Source organism: Populus trichocarpa, chromosome 12, assembly GCF_000002775.5.
Source record: "Populus trichocarpa isolate Nisqually-1 chromosome 12, P.trichocarpa_v4.1, whole genome shotgun sequence".
Taxonomy (NCBI): Eukaryota; Viridiplantae; Streptophyta; class Magnoliopsida; order Malpighiales; family Salicaceae; genus Populus; species Populus trichocarpa.
The window spans coordinates 1,696,131-1,710,800 of record NC_037296.2 but is presented as its reverse complement, the minus strand read 5'-3'; the positions used below and the strand labels follow the sequence as shown (position 1 = coordinate 1,710,800).

General features: G+C 34.0%; 2 protein-coding genes and 1 non-coding gene across 4 annotated transcripts; 1 reads left to right on the top strand and 2 right to left on the bottom strand.

The window, feature by feature from the left end:
• Positions 1 to 6,962: 6,962 nt before the first annotated feature.
• On the bottom strand, positions 6,963 to 8,535 carry LOC7464263 (putative F-box protein At3g16210). The gene has a single exon (XM_002317740.4). The coding sequence runs from the start codon at positions 8,441 to 8,443 to the stop codon at positions 7,250 to 7,252; it is 1,194 nt and encodes a 397-aa protein (XP_002317776.3). The 5' UTR covers positions 8,444 to 8,535; the 3' UTR covers positions 6,963 to 7,249.
• Positions 8,536 to 9,598: 1,063 nt separating this feature from the next.
• TRNAA-CGC (transfer RNA alanine (anticodon CGC)) lies at positions 9,599 to 9,671 on the bottom strand. Its single transcript has one exon. It is a non-coding gene; the product is annotated as a tRNA-Ala (tRNA).
• A 1,638-nt stretch (positions 9,672 to 11,309) lies between these two features.
• On the top strand, positions 11,310 to 14,581 carry LOC7464262 (wax ester synthase/diacylglycerol acyltransferase 11). Of its 2 annotated transcripts, none has more exons than XM_024582053.2 (7): positions 11,310 to 11,765; positions 12,433 to 13,011; positions 13,112 to 13,178; positions 13,375 to 13,490; positions 13,865 to 14,083; positions 14,172 to 14,309; positions 14,400 to 14,581. In XM_024582053.2, the coding sequence occupies exons 1-7, from the start codon at positions 11,466 to 11,468 to the stop codon at positions 14,559 to 14,561; spliced, it is 1,581 nt and encodes a 526-aa protein (XP_024437821.1). In that variant the 5' UTR covers positions 11,310 to 11,465; the 3' UTR covers positions 14,562 to 14,581. The 2 variants fall into 2 exon arrangements, with proteins under 2 accessions (XP_024437821.1, XP_024437822.1); XM_024582054.2 differs by having other exon boundaries at positions 11,312 to 11,765; positions 13,378 to 13,490.
• The last annotated feature ends 89 nt before the right edge of the window (positions 14,582 to 14,670 follow it).

Genomic DNA, 14,670 nt, shown 5'->3' with positions numbered 1-14,670 from the left:
AAGATGTTGAGCTTACTCATTGTTAAGGCTCATCGTATACGAAGGTGGATCCCTGGTTACATGGAAAGGAAGGAAAAATAAGGGAAAAAACAAAGAGATACGAGTCATTATCATGAGCTTGTGTGGTAGTTCGTGCATCCATATAATATGGACCCCGTTACTCATAAACAACAAGCAACCCGAGCTCTTTTTGATTCCCTTACAGCCCTACCTTTCTGACTGTAGACACTAGACAAGCTAACGCTTCTAGTACATGATCATTTACATCTTTAAGCATGAAAAGTTCACAGAAAGAGAGGCAGCGAGGGGGCCCGTGAGAATTGGTTAGGCTGTCACGTAATTCAGTGTGTGAATACTGTGTGTTATCCATTGAAGATAATTATGGCAGCCACTGTTTCTCTTGGAAATTAAGGTGCACAGCACTCGTATAGAGCCTGTAATTAAGAAACAGGTTAAATCAGCCAGGGATCGAGAGAGGAGGGTGTTGAGAATTCACATCTTACTTTGTTGGTTTAACAGACAAGATTTTTGTGTGAGAATTATTGGTTATACCATCTTCTGACTCAGAGATTAATTAATCTCTGTAGATTTTTCTTTTTCAGGGGTTTTACTGCCTAGAAAGGCCAAGAAATTAAAACGTGGTTTAATTGTATCAATTGTATTATTATGATTAAAAAACAAATCATGATAGCTAATAGCTACTATTTATAGTTGAACTTGTACTAATTAGTGTCTATTCTTCCCTTGAACAAGTCTCCGAACCACAAATTTATTTGTTATATATATATATTACCAAGTGATTTTGGTAGGGCATCCTTCTTTTCCTGTTGTTTATGACCTAACAAATCATTGAAATGCTATTGTTCGAGTACTTTTTACCGTCTGTATTATTATTCTTTGGCAAAATTATTTATGAAGCAGATGAAGATCTGTGCCTTTGTCCCCTTTGTCTTCATAGCAGGGCTGCTCATGATCTTGAGTCATTTGGGCTGGGGGTGGCAATCGTCCATGAAATGAAAAGGGGAAATTGCCAAGATATAACTTATTTATGTACTAAAAGAGGGGGCCGAAAAAGGGTGCCAAGAAACAAAAATAGAATATATGATTGAAGAATTACATGATTGATATGATAAAAATAAGGTTTCTCAAGGTCCAAGGTTATATTTCTAAATTGTAGAGAAAAACTTGATATTTTGAAAAAATTAATAATTTATTAAGCTAACTTGAGAAATAGAATATTAATTGTTTATATAGTAGCAAAAACCTACGTAGCCTGTATAAAAAAGAAAGGAAAAAGGAAACTAACTAGGAAAAATAAATAAAATCTGAAAATAACAATAAAAAAAAAGACAGAAAAATTCAGAACACGCATCTTGTTCTACCTCAGTTGATTAACCTCGTAGGAAACAGGACCTGTAAAACCTTCTCATCAAATTTCAACCTAACATAATTACAGAATCTAATATTATAGTTACTGGTTGTTCGACATGTCCGTGAGCTTTCTTTGTCTCCTTGATTCGTACAAGTATATACAGTGTCTTGAAATTTCAACGATGCAATTATACAAATTACACAAATATTTAGTGTTTATGATAAAAATTGTTTTTTATTTAGAAATATATTAAAATAATATATTTTTATTTTTTAAATTTATTTTTAATATCAGTAGATTAATAATCTAAAAAAATAAAATAAAAATTAATTTTTTTTAAAACACAATTCATACGCACCGTAAATTAGATAATAAGACAGTGGTAGAGGTTAGGCACAAGGACGCGAGGAGGGTCAATAAGAGCCGTATGGCATGCTAGATCTGGGCCAGAGAGAAATTAAATATCTCTATAAAAAAAAAAATTCAGCAGAAAAAACAAGTATGCATCAAGCAAAATATTCCATTTTTTTAATGATAAATGGCATTTTCCCGCAGAGTAAAATAATATTTTTCTTAACGTAGATAAATATTATATTCGTTAAATCCAAATCACTAAATTAAATAAATAGCTGGAAATTAATTTATACCAGTTAGTGAACATTTATTTTTAATAAATAGTCATTTCACTCTTTAAAATAAAGCTAATGTCTAAGCTTTCATTTCAATTCAACAGCTCAGACTCAACAAATATAACTCGATAATGTTACATTATTGAAAACATCAGATATTAGAACAACTGATTTTTTTTAAAAAGACAAATACAATACTATGAAAAATATTATTATTAAATTTGGCTCGACATGGTGGGTAAACCGAATAACCTACTTCTTGACCCTCACTGGATCTAAAAACAACCAACTTGAAATTAACCTGATTTAATATGATCAATCTGACATGTTAATTTATAATTATGTCTAAACTTGTTAGTTTTTTTAAAAAAAAAATTAAATAATTTAAATAAACCAGGATTAACTCGTGCAATCAGGAACTTAGACTTTGCACGAAGTAGCCCTTAGGTTAGGATTAACAACTATGGTGTAAAATGAAGAGTGTCATTATCAAAATCTTAATTTAATCAATGTTGTGAGCTGGCAAGAGCAACTTTATTTCAAATTGAAAAAGAAAGATGGATATTAACAGGCAATCCTTGTCATCAGTGCTTAGCCTTGCTTCCCCTTTTTAAACAAGGATTGATACATGTTCAACACATACTTTAAAGCCTTCGATACCATTGGTACTTTTTGCCCAGAGAGACCTGCACTCTTCAGTTGAAAAGTGTTTGAAAACAGTGTTCATCAAAATTTCAAGGAATTAGGATTTGAGCAAACATTCCACTAACTCCATTAAATTTACTTTATCTGTCATTGATGTTGCTGGCTTGCTGCCTGCTGCTGCTGCTGTGGTGTTCATGGTATTGAGGACTATTTTGGAATAAAAAGAATACATGTAAGTGTACTCTTAAGATATCAGAAATTAAGGATCAATTGAAAAATAATACTTCAAATCTAAGAGCAAAATTGTATGATAAAAACTAACAGGGATTATATGTTTAATTTCTCCTTAATTTTGAGGTCAGCTAATGACATGTGTGTGCGTGCAATTCAGTTTTTTTATTTTTTTTGGATTCGAGAAAACCTTGTTTTCCGGAAAGCGCACTTTGTGGACCCAGGTGAGCGAATAAAATCTCGGCTGTTCCAGACTCTTACAAGAGGTACACGCCTTGACTCGAACACGAAACCTGCTGTGCAGATCTTAAGCCCTTTACCATCACGCTACGCTACTTGGAGCTGTGCAATTCAGTTTTGTGAATGCTTGAGATTGCATTTGCATTTGCATTTGCATTTGCATTTGGTTGTGTGAATGTTTATGCCACAGCACGATATTAGTCACTATTCATTATGATAATGTTACTGTATTATCTCGTAAATTATGATAAAATTTGTTAGGGATAGAAAAAATGTTGGGATAAAATAAACATATTTTTATATTTTTCGTGTTTTGAAATGATAAAAATTTATTTTAGAGATGGATTTATTTTATTTTTTTGTCTTTCAAACTTGTTTATATTTTTTTTTATATTAGAATATTAATCAATCACAAACATTGATGTTACATCTTTCATAATATATATATTTAATTATGAATCTATTTTTAGAGACTAACCACGAGATAATGGACTTATTGATCAAAACCACAGTAAGGATTTATATAACTGGTTGAGTTATGTAATGGACTGAATACAAGATTTATATAATGGATTTATTGATCAAGTTTGTGTTGCTGCTCAAATAATTTGAATCACAAGTGTAATAGATTCAGATGATGTTTGTCATTGTGTTTTAAAAGTATTTTCATAAAAATTAAAAAAATTATTTATTTTTTTACTTTAAATTAATATATTTTTCATGTTTTCATATTATTTTAATATGCTAATGTTAAAAATAATTTTTAAAAAATAAAAAAATATATTATTTTAATGTGTATTGAAATAAAAAACACTTTGTAAAACAACTGTAACCACAATCCTAAATACACTTGTTTGTTTTAATTTTTTTTATTATTATTAAACATCAATTTCTTCCCTCTTTAACATTGATGTTTTTTTTTAAAAAAAAAAAACGTGATTGCATCGCCGAACATCAATTGTTTTCAAAATTTTGTTTTATCTAAACAACAGCAAAGTTTAGATGAGATAACCAGTAAAAAATTGATTCAACTTGCTGGTGTGAACACGAATTTTACTGTACTGAGAATGTTGATGTGGAGCCTTCGTTTAATTTATCATCTTGTAAGCTCGGAAGGGACTGCATATCCTGACAACATTTGATGTTGTATCTACAGTCCGCCCTACTGCCATCACTGTTTTTCATTGATGACTTCTTTCGGCAGCAAAGCTTCACCGAGGACAGGGAAATATGAAATTCTATTTTTTTATTGACCTGGCCCGGTTTCAGTTTGGGGTTAGCCGGATTTCAGGTTTACCCACCGAGCCAGGTTTCAAAACTATTACGCAACGCTACTTTGTATCTATATCTTAATATCAAATGTAATTTATCTGAAGATAAGAAAATAAACAGCAACATAAAAGTTATTAGCAGAACAAAACTAATAAAGCAGAAAGTTCTAGTAATTGAGGAATTATTATAAAGTAGGCACTGAAATACAGTTGAACTTAAGAGTATTTAAGCTTAATAGACGTCCAAGTTAATTTGGAAATACATTTTATAATTAAAAAATAAATAGATAAAAACTATAAAATATTATTTAACTTCATCACCTCTCCATGTATCAAGTGTAGTTCTGGATCTCACTGTGGGATTGAAGACAGGGACTTTAGACCAAAAGCAGTCCTCACCACTACCATTCTGCACCGCACCCAAGTGTAGAGGTATCCATTGAAATTCGAAATTCGAAATCAGAAAGGAATGGCATCCATTGAAATTCCTCCTCATGGATGCTGAGAGAAAGCACGGTTCCATATCTTGTCGTCCAATATAACACTCCTTTTGCTGTAACAGCATTCGTCAGTCGCTCCTATGGAGTTAAGAACATGAACAAGTGTTTGGGTTTGGGACTAACCATGAAGAACAAGACTTCATCTCCATGCAAAGACAGAAACCAAGCTCTCTACATAATTCAATGCTCTATAGGGAACAAAACCTCATGAAGTATTTCTTTTTCCATACAAAGAGGAGCTCCTTCCATGGACCAGAAGAGGATTCGTTAAAAAAAACACTTCATTATGCATGCTGAACGAATCATAGCTTGTCATACACTATAGCTTTCCTCTCGCTGCAACTCCGATATGATTAGACTCAAAGAGAAATATCACTAGGAACGCCCTGCCTGCCTCATCCATAAAGATAACCAAAATCCCACAGGCTGACTTCAAATCTCCACGATGCAATCACTAGCTAGAGCATAGTGAAAAGGCAGCACCATTTAATGATTGCTCCATGATAGCTAAGGGCATAGAGTAAACGAAACAAGATACTTACAAATCCCAAAAATCATTTAAGCGGGGAAGGAACACACACAAAGCAGCAGCCAGCAAAAGAACAAGGCACCATACCTGAAAGTGATGGCAGAGCAAAGCAGCAAGAAGAGGATTCGTTAAAACAAATATACTGCTCTCTGATAATCATTGCCTCCAAGTTGAATGAAGAACAATTAAAATGCTGGTAAAAAAATCAGAACCAAGTAACATGATGGCGATGGGGACTAACATCTCAATTAATGCGTCTTGCTCCTGACAGCACTGCCCCTCTGGCTCTCTCGCTTGACAGAAACAAAGCTCTCTGTATAAATAAGGGACTGACAGAGAGAGAACTCTCGCTGGAGTTGAAGACTTCTAACCCTTAACTGATTCAAATCATACAAGAACAGCTCGTCATAAACATTAGCTTCTTGAAGTATAACTTCACTATTGCTCCATATACCAAGTGACCCTCCGGAGGAGGTAGGAAATACCCGAGAAATTGTAGATGATTTAGCCAAAAACGATCTTCACCACAACCACTGAAAACTTTAGTGTCTAAACTTGCTACTTTACCACAGACTAAGCTATGACAAACAGCAAAAAATTCTGTAATTCGGTAAAGGGTAAGGATATATTATCAAGAAGGCCTGTTTAAAGTTGTGGAGGGTTGATGCGGTAAAGCCTGAACCCCAGCCAGAATAGACGAAGAGCAAAGGATTGTTGATTGAATCTTGAAGATGGTTGGCTATGAAAGCGGGTATTCAATGAGATCATATGTTAACAAGTAATTTGCAATATATGCAGTAATTTAAGTAAGATATCTTTTAGTATTCTCTGGACTTCGGAAGAAATGATGTCTCTTGAATTCTGCTGGCAGTTTGCGTTTCTCCGCTTATCATTTGCCTTCTCCCAAACACGATAACAGATGTCATCGTCGTCATGGGTCTGTTTGCTTCCATACAAAGTTCATGACCTCGGTGGAATGTTTATTCAACGTATATGAGCTCAGGTGAGCAGTGCACATCTCTTCTATCATATTAATTGATGTAACCTTTTGATTTCGTTTCACATGGCTAGAAACCTTGTATAATTGCTTGCATTGGTCCAATCCAAACATATACATCAAACGTTTTAAAATTGCTTGTGTTTATTCAATCCAAACATTTATATCAACTGGGTAAGCCAGAGCATCAAGGAGATTGGTTCCTAGGGTCACGGAACTAAACTTCAGTCCCAGAAATGACCCAACACAGCAGAATGGACCAAGCTGGGTTTGATGCAATACCGTCTTGTCTTTAGACCCAGAGTTGTGGCAAAAGGCCATGATGACAGGAATGGTGGGGATGTGGAGTCTTGCAGTAGATACCAATTTAGAACACACAGAGCAAACAAAAGAAATGGCAATGCAAGTTTCTTCGTGGTACAAGTTGGAAGGTTCCTATTACTCCGCTTGTGGTTCAATTTCAAACAAGACTCGCAGTTCAGCAATGCATTCAGCAATGCAATATCACAACACTACGGTAGCAAACAGGACAAAACAATGGCCAAATATAAAAGCAAACAATACGTATTATATATATGCGTCGAGCAACCAAAAAGAGCGAAAGGGCAGACCCATAGCTCATGATGGTCTATTTCTCAGCTAACACTGTAAGCAAGTCAAAATTAAAACACTAGTCCCTAAAAAACACAAAAAGAACTAAGCTATGATCCTACAAGATCACTAGATAGCAGTAGATAACATAATCCTCCCCAAATATATATATATATATATATATAACCCTAAGAGAGAGCAAGAGCCAGCAACTAGCGTGGAGGAATAAAACAGACTCCAATTATCACTCACTAGGCTCCTCTTCTATAACCTGATCGTGCCCTCCTCCACTCACTGGAACTAAACTTTCCACATAACTATGAACATCACAGGAGTAGCTAGCGTCACAAATATGCATCCCTCTGTAATATTGATTACTAGGATCAAACAAAATGAATTGAGCACCCTGCCCCTCCATCAACTTCTTAATTATCAATCCTGTCTCATTTGCAACACCGACAGGGTATCCAACAGTAGTTAATTGGATAGAATTCAATTTAGTCCAACACTTTCCATCAGCACCATCACATTCATCCCATACACAGAACTCAATCCAATCAGCCACACCAGGTCTTCCATGTCTAGAATGGACATCCACTTCCTTTGCAGGATAAAATGCCAGTGCAAGTGACCCTTTAAACCCCATAATTTTAACACAAATTCCGGCCGGAAAGTCTGGTATTGGGATCTTTCTAAACTCTTCAGTATCCAAATCAAATGACACAATAAACTTCTGAATACCTGATTTTCCAGCACTATTACCTAACCAATGCAACCCTCCATTGACAACCACACCATTCTGTCCTTCATGTATCGCACAGGCCCCAATACTCGCTTCAATCACTCTCCAACAAAAAGTCCTCCATGAGAAAACCTCAGCCATCACAACAGGCGATTCATCCTTTTCGCAGCCGAAACTCACTATTCTTACAACTTTGTAATCATTCTTTTTGAGATCAAATCCAAACCCAGTTGAGACCATCCAAAAGGGTCTACGAGAATCACTGATTCTTGGACTAGGGAGACAAGAATACTGCTTCCTAGCAATATTCCACAAAACAAACCCCCTCGCATAGCAAGATGAGATGTCAAGACAGACCAGACCATTACAGGAACCAACAATTTTTGGGAACCTAATCAAACAACCCAACAAAGGAACTTCAACATCACTGATTAGGTTATTGTTTAAGAAAAAAGAAAAGTTAGACCCAGATGGGTTATTAAAATGGCGGAAGAAAAACGAGGAATGGCGAGAAGAACGGCGAAGATGGGCGGAAATGAAAGCAGGGGAATTGATCAAAGCAGAGAAGGGTTTAGAAACGGATTGGAAACGGGTTAAAGATTTGATGGGAAGTCTTGAGAGGATGTCAGTGAGGGTTTCTTGAGGCAAAGTGCCTTTGTTAGCCATTAATTCTCTTAATCTTCGCTTGCTTCTCATGGGAGGAGGGAGACCTAATGGTGGTGAGTAAATTGAGTATTTTATATATATTTATATACGAATAGGTTTTTATTAGGGTTTGGAAATTGGAGGAAATGGAGAGACATTTTGAGTTTTTTTTTTTTTCACAAATGATTAATAGGAATAAACCCTTTTTTATTTTATTTTTATGGAATTTGAAAAGATTATTTATTTTCATTTAATTAGTCATGTTTTCTTGAGTGATGATGACGAGAGTTCAAAGGACTCTTATTAAAATTAAGCATTCATTACATTTGATATTAAATAAAAAATTATATTTATTGTTTTTGAAGTTGAAGAAAAAGAAAGAATTAAATGTTTATAATATTTTTTTGAAATTTTTATGATAATAATAAATGATATGTAGAGTGAATGAGTTGGATTGGATAAATTTTATCTTAAATCAATAATATAATTGGATTGAGATAAAATAATCGTTATTATTTTTTATTTTTTTTATAGTTTTTATAAATTCAACTACTATATAATAAATTCATTGTGAATCAATTCTATCTTATCAATACTTCATTAGAAGATAACTTGTAAATCGTGTGTTTATCTCTGAATTGAAATATAAATTTTTATATTATTAAATAACATATCAATTAATTTACAAGATGATAATGATAATATTAGATCAAGTATGGATGGATTAACTATAGTTATCAACTTGATTTTAGAATTTATCTACAAAATATTTTGAATTATTAGATAAATTCATAAGTGATTGAGATCAGTTTTTTTTTTTAATATTGATTTGATTAACTATAAATCAAGTTTAGTTGAGTTAATTAAACAACTAATAACATAATTGAATCAACTAGATTTTATTTAGTTATTATTATGTTTTTTATTATTGAATGTAATAAAGTGTAAAACATTGCTTAAAAAGGTATTTATAAATGTGGTAATAGTTATTTTCCATTTAAAAATATATTAAAATATTTTTTTATTATTTTTAATATGAGCATATAAAAATACTAAAAAAAAAAATTCAAAAACACATATGAAACTGTAGCGCACTTAATCAAGCTTTATGCTAGGAAATTTGGACTTGTCTTTTAAACAAAGTTGTTCAAAATAAAAATTAAAGGGCAAACCATCTGGGTAATAAAGTTCAAAAAATGAAAAACTTGGAGGTGCGGGGAATCGAACCCCGTGCCTCTCGCATGCGAAGCGAGCGCTCTACCATATGAGCTACACCCCCGTACGGCCATCTGTCAAGACAATATCAATATTTATATAGATAGTAAGAAAAATGTAATGGTAATGAGAAATATGAAGAAAATATTTAACCTTTTCCTTAAACTTCAAATATTATTGTTTTTAATGATTGATATGCAATGCATGCATACAATCTCTAGCATTTAAAATTTCTTTATCATGTTTTGGACGATGAAAATGATGATTACATCGATGTAAATATAAATATAATTTGTAATGTTGTATTTTGAAGCTAACTAGAAGGTGTATTTTTGTGCTCCTGGTTTTCTTAAATCACGTTCTAGGACTGAGTTTTTATTTTTTTATTTTTTTTTTACATTCTTTAAGAAATAACATTAGCTAATTCTTTTTTATTAAATAATGTTATGGTGAATTCTTTAAAAATAGATGAAAAAGATAAATAATCAAAGCTTTTTTTCCATAGCTATATCTAAGAGCCTTGCCCAAATTTACTTTCCAGTGATTTAATTTATCCTAAATTTCGCATGCTTTGTCAATAGCTTTCCAACATGCATACTTGAATATGCTGTAGAAAACCTGCAAAATAAATCAAGAAAATGAATGGGGAGAACTAAACACCACCACTAGCCCCCTCTCTCTGCAAGTTCATCTTCTCCTTTCCCATCTTTTATCTGTTTTGTGCTCATCCTCTCACTTCTATCAGCTTTGTTCTCAAAAAGAGGTCGGTGAATTGAAAGATATGATGTTAATTGTAAGAAAGTAAAAAAAAAGAATGAGAAGTGGTAGAAAAAAAAAGCCATCTACATAGAGAAAAGAGAGCAATTTTCATGAAAAGAAAGATAAGAAATCGAAGAGAAATATTGTCCGACTCAATCACACTTCATATTAAAAACATGGGCTCTTAGTTTTTTTTAATGATTTAATTTAATTGTAGGTTGTCATTTTATATCCAAAGACATAATAAAATACACAACTACTGAGAGAAACACGTACATAAAGAAAAAGAAGCAATTTTCATGAAAAGAAAGATAAGAACCAAAAGAGAAATATCGTGTGAGTCAATCACACTCCATATGAAAAACATGAGCTCTTAAAATTTTTTTTAATGATTAAATTTTAATATAGGTTGTTATTTTATATCTAAAGACCTAATAAAATACACAACTACTGAGAGAAACACATACATAAAGAAAAGAAAGAGCAATTTTCATGAAAAGAAAGATAAGAACCCGAAGAGAAATATCGTGTGAGTCATTCACACTCAACATTAAAAACATGAGCTCTTAGTTTTTTTTTTTAATGATTTAATTTAATTGTGGGATGTCATCACATAGCTAAAAACCCATTAAAATACATAAGCAATGAGAGAAACACATTTCTCAGATACATACAAAAGCCTTTTTTTTTTTTTTTTGTTAATTGTTAATATATAGAATCAAATAACATTAAAATAATCAGTTGGACTGGCAATAAAATACTGAGAGGTAGTGAGGAGTGACTTGGGAATCAAACAAAATTAATTTTTTTTTCAAAAATTGTCACAATTCACATGGTTAAGCTGGAAATTTTGGTCAACCAGAGCACACAGCACATCTGTAAGATGTTAAAATACTGCACATCAAGGCCTTGCTTCTGTATTAAATATATTAAGTCCCTTTTCCTTTTGGAGAAATGGGACATTCTCCAACTTGTTTCAAATATTTGTATATAAGGAAGTAAAACTTCAAGGTCAAATTAAGCATTGAGCCAGAAAAACAAGGCCTGAAAACCGGTCATCACCAAAATTCCATTTCTCCTTTGAACAAGGTTTTGGGCTATGCAGTCATCTAGAAAAGCCTCGTACCAGGAAACTCTAGTCTCCCCTGTTCTTGAGCCTATTAAAACAGAGACAGCTACAAAGAAATGGGAAACCGATGAAGAAAAGGAGATGGCAGATTCCAAGGAATCAACCAGCTCCCAAGAACCACTTAGTCCAGCAGCTCGTTTGTTTCATGCACCGCAGTTCAACTGTACTATTCTCACAGCTATTGGATGCAAGACTAGTATCAATCCTGGTGTTATCAAGATGGGGTTGAAGCAGACTTTGATGAAGCATCCTCGTTTCTCCAAAAAGCTAGTAAGATTTATATACCATGTCGTTTCATGTGCTACTTGCAGTCTTTTCTGTGGTTTGATCTTCTTCTTGGTTATTCTTGTTCTACTCTTAAAGTTGTTGTTTCCTGTGTTTGCTTGATTCATCTGCAACATGGATTTGAAATTTATCTGTGTTTCTGCCCTTTTTTTTCCTTTTGGGATGCAAATTCTTCATTTCAAATAATTTGACCCGCCGTTACGACTCGTTCGCTGGTGGCTAATTCGCAATCCATATACTTACGAAATTGTCAACTGACTAAGAGAAAAATTCAAAGAATTGCAAGAAAGTCATATTTCCCATAGCGTATTCAATTTTTTTTATAGCCCATCAACATAGGATATGGGATATCATAGATAGATCATCCATGCTCACGCCAAAAAGAAGTTGATGAGAGTAGAATTGATGGTTTAACTGCACTAGATTCAAATGTCTTCTGGTCAAGAATTACTACGACAAATTGCCCTCCAACTTAGGTTAGGCTCTTTTTTAGTTCCTTTCCAGCTATTTTTTTTTTTCCATGACATAACGTCTTCTCATCTTTCAGATAGTTTCAGCTAAGTTAACGTTGACTATTTGTGCTACTCTGTTCAAAACTTCAAATATTGATCTTTGTGTTGATATTTCTTCTTCTTTCAATGTGAAACTAAAGGTGATTGATGATAACAAGTGTGGCTCGAAATCGAAATGGGAAAGTACTAAAGTGAATGTAGAAAATCATGTTACTGTGCCAAATCTGGATCCAAATATGAACTCACCTGACCAATTTGTTGAAGACTATATCTCGAACCTTAGCACCGTTCCTCTGGACCTCTCAAAACCATTATGGGAAATGCACATCCTCAATGTCAAAACATTGGATGCTGAAGCTATTGCAGTTTTCAGGATCCACCATTCCCTTGGTGATGGTGCATCACTAATCTCTCTTCTTCTAGCTTGCACCCGAAAAACGTCCGACCCGGATGCGTTGCCTAGTATTCCGGTGCAACAACGGGCCGGATCTCATTTTTCAGGGGGATTTTGGGGGTTGTTTTTTGCCATGTGGACCGTGTTGAGAATGATTTGGAACACTTTGGTTGATTCGGTTTTGTTTGTGGCAACAATGTTATTTTTGGAAGACACGAAGACTCCTCTTAAAGGTGCATCCGGGGTTGAGCTAAAGCCCAAGAGGTTTGTACATCGGACAGTTAGCTTGGATGACATCAAGCTTGTGAAGAATGCAATGAACATGGTAGGCAGTATTTTTTTTTTCCCTTTTTCCAACATCTTATTGGCCTAAAATTTATAGCCAAAACTACGTTAATTTTCCTTCTGTTCTTGGATTTTAGTAGACCATCAATGATGCTATAATGGGAGTAACACAGGCTGGTCTTTCACGATACCTCAATCGAAAATATGGTGAGTGTTTCATTCTCATTTTTTTCAAGGAATTAGCCGGTCTGCAACCTTGTCCTATCATGTTAGAAGGGTAAATGTTCGTAGATAGAGTAGTTTAATGTTGTGACAGGTTCTGCAGTGGTCTGTTCTCTAGTATTTTTGAGTTTCAGATGCAAAAATAAGCGGTAAACATCTTGAAAAGTGGACGTTAAATTAGCAGGTGATCAGAGTGAGATTGAAGATGGAGAAAATGGGAAGAAAAATAATATCCCAAAGAGCATACGTCTTAGAGCATCTGTCCTAGTTAATGTAAGACCAACGCCAGGAATCCAGGTCAGTGCATCAACTCTTTTCACTCCCTGCCAACAACTCTGTTTAAATAAGAGACAATGGAGGTGTATTTTCTATGCTTCTAAGACTACAAGAGAAAACATCGACAAAAGCACCCATACTTTGTCACAGCTGAATGGTAACATAGTTTTTCAGCACCCAAATGCAACATAATTTACTCTTAAATACTCGTAATTTATCTAGAAATTCTTTGTATTGACTCAGAATTTTGATAGATTTCGCCGAATCAATCCACTAAATCAAACCGAATTGAATAACTATGATTCAAATTTGTATTTGGTTTGCTTGATCCACGTTCAAGAATCTAAAACCCTTTTGTTTTTTCGTTTTAATTATCTTATTTTTCTCATAAGCAGACTTTGGCTGATTTGATGGCTAACGAATCCAATAACCCCAAATGGGGATGGGGTAATCGGATCGGATACATCATCCTCCCTTTCACCGTCGGTCTACAAGATGACCCATTAGAACACCTTCGCAGGGCCAAAGCCATGATTGATCGAAAGAAGCTATCACTAGAAGCTACATTCTCATTTCACTGTGCCATTTTAGTGATCAAGCTATTCGGAGCCAAGGTAAATAGATATATATTATTCTTTTTTAGCAGGAATTAACTAGTTTTTATGTTTCAATTTTTATTTATTTATGGACATATGTCCACAGGCATCTGCTGCTATAGCCCGAAGAGTTATTTCCAACACTACACTGGCGTTTTCAAATGTGGTTGGTCCATTAGAAGAAATTAGCTTTTATGGACACCCAGTGGCTTACATTGCTCCAAGTGTTTATGGAAGTCCTCATGTAAGTAGCTCCAAATTACACTAGCAACTCCAATATAAGGATAGTTTTTTTTATTATTATTATTAACTTCATAATGAACTCACTGCGCAGGCATTGACGATCCATTTCCAGAGCTATTGCAAGAAAATGACGATTGTCCTGGCAGTTGATCCAGATGTAATCCCTGATCCTCATAAACTTTGTGATGATCTAGAGAAGTCTCTTGAGATCATTAAAGATAGTGTTGTGGAAAGAGAACTTGATGCTTCCTAGTGAAATAATTTATCAGGAGAGAAAGAAAAGCTCCATGTTATCAATTTAAGTTCGAAAGCATCAAATTACAGTTTTTTTTCCATGTCGGATAGCCCAAATTTGCAACTCT